This window comes from Trichoplusia ni, chromosome 6 (assembly GCF_003590095.1).
Source record: "Trichoplusia ni isolate ovarian cell line Hi5 chromosome 6, tn1, whole genome shotgun sequence".
Taxonomy (NCBI): Eukaryota; Metazoa; Arthropoda; class Insecta; order Lepidoptera; family Noctuidae; genus Trichoplusia; species Trichoplusia ni.
In genome coordinates, this window is record NC_039483.1 from 13,422,323 (window position 1) to 13,429,047 (window position 6,725).

Sequence of the window (6,725 nt, forward strand, 5' to 3'; positions counted from 1 at the left end):
GCAACTTACTTTGGGTTCAGAACAATGTATGTGATGTTGTCCGCATTTATTTATTTTATTTATTTATTTTTCCACGTACTTCCAAAATGTTGTATTTGTATTATATTCTTCTGCATTTCTTTTTCTTATGTGTTACCTCAGAACCTCTGAATGGATGAATCAAATTTTGTTGATTGCTTATTCATTAAACGTGAAATAGGTGTAATTTTGTCCCATAAAAATTTAATGAGTATTAATTACTATGTAGTTTTTTACTTTATTTTAAGTTGTTTGTTATTTTTGTTTTTAAAACTATATTATCACAATTGTGTTACGGCGGTTTTCCACGTACGTTTTTCAGTAATCCAATAGAATCTTTTAAATGACGGACACGGTTTTGTCCCAAGAGAATAGATTTATTTAAAATTGGTCTCTATTTTTTAATTTACTTTTTATTATCCTAGGTCCGGTTAAACAGACCATCATTATAACCAATGGAGATGCCAATGCATCCAGCTCAGCGGCTGCAAGTGCTACAGGTATGTTTAGAAGAATATAATTAAAAAAAACCATAAATGATATTCTGCCTTTTTATATCTGCCAAATAAATGAGTAACTATTCAATATTGGTCACACTAGTCGTTACTCGTACTTATCTATAATCGCCCAAGCAACTAATTATTTATCGGAATTTAAATTTCTACTTTGTTTTTCTTTTAATTTTACTCCACCACCTTGTAATTTTATACTGAAAAGTTGAATTAAATCAGGAGGCGATAGTTCAGCATCAGCAGCGGCTTCAGCAGCATCATCAGGGGGTAACACGATCATAATAAAAAATGAGAAGCAAAACAGTGAGTATTGTGACCTAGCCTAACTCTTAAAACAATGTTTTTCTACTACTGCTACGAGTACAAGGCCCTTCCAATAAACGGAAGGTTTGAGCATTGACCACTATCTCCGCTCAATCGGAAGTTTCTTATATTTCAAATCCAGGAATACTAAACAACAATCACGCAAACGGCTGAACGGATTTCGCTGAAATTTGGCAAGCATATAGCAATTGACGAGGAAAAGAACATATTTATCCCGATTTTTGAAATATTTCCTGAAGTCACTTCTGACTGTATGAAGTCAGAAGTGAAGTCAGAAGTGAAGTCATGAAGTCAGTTTACACAGTACACACAGTACTGTGTAAACTGAAGTCCACGCAGACGGAGTCGCGGGCAACAGATAGTATGTAAATAATTTATTTCTCTTCTAGTAAAATGTGCTAAACATGAAAGATACGAGCAATGTCCGGAAAACATCTGTGATCCACAATTATGTGACGAAACCGCAGTACCGTCGTGTTCTTCCATTCAAAAGGCTTCTCAAACTAAATGCAAAGGGTTTCCAGCTTGCGTGTGTATCTCCAATTACGTGAGGAACGATTTCGGAGTATGCATACCCAAAGATCAATGCGGTAAGCATGGCATAGCAACAGAGCCATTAGATTTATTTTTTAAATATAGCGATTTTTTCTCAAATTCTTGCTTCTTTTTCAATCTTATTTAAGCTTTCAACTAGGACATCGTTATTCTTAATTACATCGTATGTGTCTGAAGAAGGTTTAATATGCAGTAAACTGTATTTTTTTTCCAAAGTCTAACCAGAAATGCAGAGGCTACAATGTTTTCAAGGGAGACAATTTGACCCTGTAACATATAGTCCACTGATACAAAACGACGGTCAAGAGCGATATTTCTTTCCTAATTCAATTGAATTATTTACCTGGTCTCCTTTTTCAGGCTTTGTAGGAACACAAAACTAGGTTTTTATTACTGACCGTTGGTCATAAAACTGTTTACGGGTTTTTGAAAACTTCTAGTGTTGTCCAGGGTACGTCGATGTCCCGTAAGACGAGATCTCACTAACATAAATATAGTAACAAAATGTTAAACACAAAGACTACTAATAAAATTACTGAACACATTTTTTACCTTTGAATAAATATTTTGGAATTTGTCTTTCTCAGGTTTATTCGTGAAACGAAACTAATTATTCCTATAATTTTTTTAGGTAATAATAACACAACTGAACCAGAGCCTACCGAAGAGCCTGAAAGCGGTGACAATACTTGTGCAACTGGCCCGCCAGGAACTGTATCCACGACCCCAGGAACGGAATCAACCACAGCACCAGGGGGTGAGACTACAGCGCCCGGTGGTAAAACCACGGCACCTAGTGGTGGAACTACAGCGCCCGGTGGTGGAACCACCGAACCTAGTGATGGAACTACGGCGCCCGGTGGTGGAACCACCGAACCTAATGGTGGAACCACCGAACCTAGTGATGGAACTACAGCGCCCGGCGGTGGAACCACGGAACCTAGTGGTGGAACTACAGCGCCCGGCGGTGGAACCACGGAACCTAGTGATGGAACTACAGCGCCCGGCGGTGGAACCACGGTACCTAGTGGTGGAACCACAGCACCTAGTGGTGGAACTACAGCGCCCGGCGGTGGAACCACGGAACCTAGTGATGGAACTACAGCGCCCGGCGGTGGAACCACAGCACCTAGTGGTGGAACCACGGCACCTAGTGGTGGAACTACAGCGCCCGGCGGTGGAACCACGGCACCTAGTGGTGGAACCACAGCACCTAGTGGTGGAATCACGGAACCCAGTGGTGGAACTACAGCGCCCGGCGATGGAACCACGGCACCTAGTGGTGGAACTACAGCGCCCGGCGGTGGAACCACGGCACCTAGTGGTGGAACTACAGCGCCCGGCGGTGGAACCACGGCACCTAGTGGTGGAACTACAGCGCCCGGCGGTGGAACCACGGCACCTAGTGGTGGAACTACAGCGCCCGGCGGTGGAACCACGGCACCTAGTGGTGGAACTACAGCGCCCGGCGGTGGAACCACGGCACCTAGTGGTGGAACTACAGCGCCCGGCGGTGGAACCACGGCACCTAGTGGTGGAACTACAGCGCCCGGCGGTGGAACCACGGCACCTAGTGGTGGAACTACAGCGCCCGGCGATGGAACCACGGCACCTAGTGGTGGAACTACAGCGCCCGGCGATGGAACCACGGCACCTAGTGGTGGAACTACAGCGCCCGGCGGTGGAACCACGGCACCTAGTGGTGGAACTACAGCGCCCGGTGATGGAACCACGGAACCTAGTGATGGAACTACAGCGCCCGGTGATGGAACCACGGCACCTAGTGGTGAAACCACAGAACCCGGTTACGGAACCACAGCACCTGGAGGTGACACTACAGCGCCCAGTAGTGGTACTACAGGTCTTGGAACAGGGACTACTGTCACGATTGAGCCTACTACAAAAGGTGAGTTTAGAAGCACTGATTTTATTTGGAGTTAAAAAGTTCGTCATTTGATAAATTGGTCAAATACTGTAATTATTTTTAAATACATTTCAACAGGTCCAAAAGACTGCAAGGGAAAAGACGAATGGTATTATAAATGCGCGCCTAAGTGTCCGCAATTGACATGCAGCGATTATCTAAATGGCATTACCTGTTCTCATAAGAAATCAAAACCATGCGTCGGAGAATGTCGATGCCTCATCGGATTTTATAGAGATGAAAATGGTAACTGCATGGCTAGTTGGGATTGTAGTAAGTGTAATCATTTTAATGTTTGATCCTAAAGTTTTTAGATTTAGTAGGTTTACATTACAGATTTATAATAATTATCGATATAATAATTGATTAATAATATATCATCTTTTTCTACTTTTATAGAAAAGGCAGCCAAATATACCACGTCGACGTCTGCTCCAGGTAAATATAAAAGTGTTATTCCTTGTACAATATATTATTCTACTGTAAACTTCACAGTTTAACTCACACTATTGTTTAAATATTATAGATTAAACTACAATGTAAATTCCCATTCTTCAGGTTCAACGTCCACTACTGTATCCGCATCTCCAGAAGAAATTTGCTCATCTAATGCCTTACAAGCATTCATATTGGGAAGTTTAGGATTCACTCCAAAATTACTAGAAGTAAGAAAATATTTATGGTTATATGTTTCTTTCTATTTTAGCCCATTTTAAAGATACATACTTTATTTAACTCTATTTACCAAAACACATATCTAACAAATAAAAACATTGGTGAGGAGAGGAGGACAAAGATTTCAAAAGATGGGTTCCCACTATTAAAGGAATAAGCAAGAGCGACATCATTTTAGGCAGTAAAACAGGAATAGACAAAGGGTAACGTAAAGTAACCTAGAAAATTAATGCTTCATACACTTAAATGTGATGATTAATATGAAACAAAGAACAAGACTACGCAAGAAAGCTACGACATTGATTAACGGATGCCTCTTTTCAGGGCCTGTTAAAATTAGACGGTGATAACGACGTTTTTGTAGGAGGAGCTTCTATCCTTTTTATGATGGCTCAACTGGCATTGTATACAACAAATGCACCGAAACAACAAATATTAAAGGCATTGAGATTCGAAAATACTGACCAGGTTAGATTTTTTAAATTACGTCATTGGAAAATTTTAATTATTTGAAAATGCTGCGGTCGTATCCAGAATTAAAGAATGTGAATCTGTTGTATTTATTATGAAATAAAAAATGGTGAGGCATCTATTAAAACGCATAGGATAATTTTTTTCAGATCCGATGCTTCTTTCCAAAATTTGCTGTTGACCTGAAGATGGTAGCAAATCGAGTGGACCTAAACCTTGACTATTTTTGCAAAATTTACGCTGATGACAAATGCATGCTCACTGATCAATTTAAAAACGAAATTGAAGAACTTTTTACAGTAAGGCCGGAAAATTTGAACTTCAGTGCTCCTGGTTCAGCAGAGAAAATCAATACAGAGGTAAGTGGGGAGAAAAGAATGTGCTAAACATTTTGTTTGGCTTTCCAGTTCTCTACAATTTGACTTGCTTCAACTATGATCGACACCATTTTAATAATTACTGTATTTGCCATTACCATCACCTTTCTTTATTTCCTAACTTTTACATTTTATCAGTTCACAGTATGAAAAATCATATTAATTTTCCCTTATGTTTTACAGGTGTTACAGTATACCAATAATAGTATCTTTAACTTCGTCAAGCCAGAAGTGCTGTCAGCGTTGGACAGTTTGATGATGGCGGATGCTCTTAGTTTCAAGGTAGGTGGTAGATCTAACAAAGTTATAAAAAAATATGATCTTGATAACTGCATTAATATCAATCGTGATTGCAGGGTGAATGGCTGAAACCATTTAACAGTAAAGATACGGACCTAAAATATTTCTTCGGACCAAAGAAAATAGTGAAGAGGCTCATCATGCATCAAAGAGGTCAATTTTTGTTTTATGATAGCATAAAACTCGGTGCTCTGGTAATTAAATTTATTTTAGAAATCTTTGTGAACATTTCGATTTCTCTTTTCTTCATATTAATCGTCAAATATTTTAGATTGTGAAATTGCCATACAAAGCTGATCCGGACTTTACATTGGCCCTACTGCTACCAAGAACAATTCACGGTGTTCCAGAATTGGTAAAGAAATTAAAAAATGCTGAAGTCGTGCTAGAAGCGATTAATGCTTTAAAACTTCAAGAAGTGGACTTGTATTTACCAAAATTCAATGTAACAGTGGCTAATCTGCTAAAGGTTCCTTCAATTCATGTAAGTGCACTAAAATAATATGTATCAACAACGCAAAAGTTCAATGATTTTATAGTGAAGGTATTTTCCCGTTATTGCAACAGTTGAGATCAATAGAATAAAATAGTTGCTAATTCCAAGTAACTTTTACTCTTTGAAAAAATAAACTCTTCATTAAACATGTTGTTTTAAAAGCTGTATGTGTTCATATACAGGCCAATGTTAGTCTTATATTCAACAATGCGACTGCTGGGTTAGAGAACGTTGCATCGTGTGACAAGCCGTACGTCAGCGAAATTCTTCAAAAGGTTACGTACCAAGTAGACGAATCTGGTGTAGGTGATAAAGTAGTCGGTAAGTATATTCATAGCTTCACTTTTCAAATGGCATTATTTTTAACTTTGTTAAGCCTCTATCAGGCCCTTTTAGAAATGTAAGAGTTGGAAATAAAAAAATCAAATACATTCACAGAAGATAATATATTATTTAGCCTATGATATTCATTTCTTATTTCCACTTCCAGATTTCCCCATGCCAGACCAACAGACAACATCTCGATCGATTGGCCACACCGTACATGTGTTCAAGGCAGATCGACCGTTCGTTTTTTATCTGTCCTATCAGAAAATACTCTTGGCTTCGGGAGCTATAGTCCGCTAGTTCCAGCAAGTTTTCAGCATTGCCCCCTTAGATAAGTGTTTTTTTTGACTTGAGTATACGCAGTCCTTTCCATTAAAATCCCCCATAGTGAATTCACTAGTTTAAAAGGGTTATTTATGAAAGACAGATGAATCTCCTTATGAAACTTAATTATTATACGCATGAATAAAAACCATCCATATCGGAACAATATGCTTTCAAACATTCTGTGTTGTGAAAAGATTTCTAGTCAGCAAAGCGAAGATCAGATGAGGGAAGTGTAGACAGAAAGTTTTTCATTATTCCTAATAAATATTTCAATTTTAACTAAACTTTTGTTTTACTTTCCATTTCAAATAAATTATTTAATTTAATTGTATTTCAAAAATCCTAAGATTAATAAAATTGTTGATGAAGTATTCACAAATACTTCAAACATTCTTATATGATTGCAATATGTATTTCGT

The 6,725-nt window shown here is 38.6% G+C and overlaps 1 protein-coding gene across 1 annotated transcript; it reads left to right on the plus strand.

Annotated features, from left to right (window-relative positions):
• The first annotated feature begins 3,908 nt into the window (after positions 1 to 3,908).
• On the plus strand, positions 3,909 to 6,590 carry LOC113495490 (antichymotrypsin-2-like). Its single transcript, XM_026874272.1, has 8 exons — positions 3,909 to 3,998; positions 4,333 to 4,476; positions 4,629 to 4,838; positions 5,040 to 5,138; positions 5,213 to 5,350; positions 5,428 to 5,640; positions 5,835 to 5,973; positions 6,143 to 6,590. Exons 2-8 carry the CDS (start codon positions 4,393 to 4,395, stop codon positions 6,277 to 6,279), a joined length of 1,020 nt encoding a protein of 339 aa, XP_026730073.1. The 5' UTR covers positions 3,909 to 3,998; positions 4,333 to 4,392; the 3' UTR covers positions 6,280 to 6,590.
• The last annotated feature ends 135 nt before the right edge of the window (positions 6,591 to 6,725 follow it).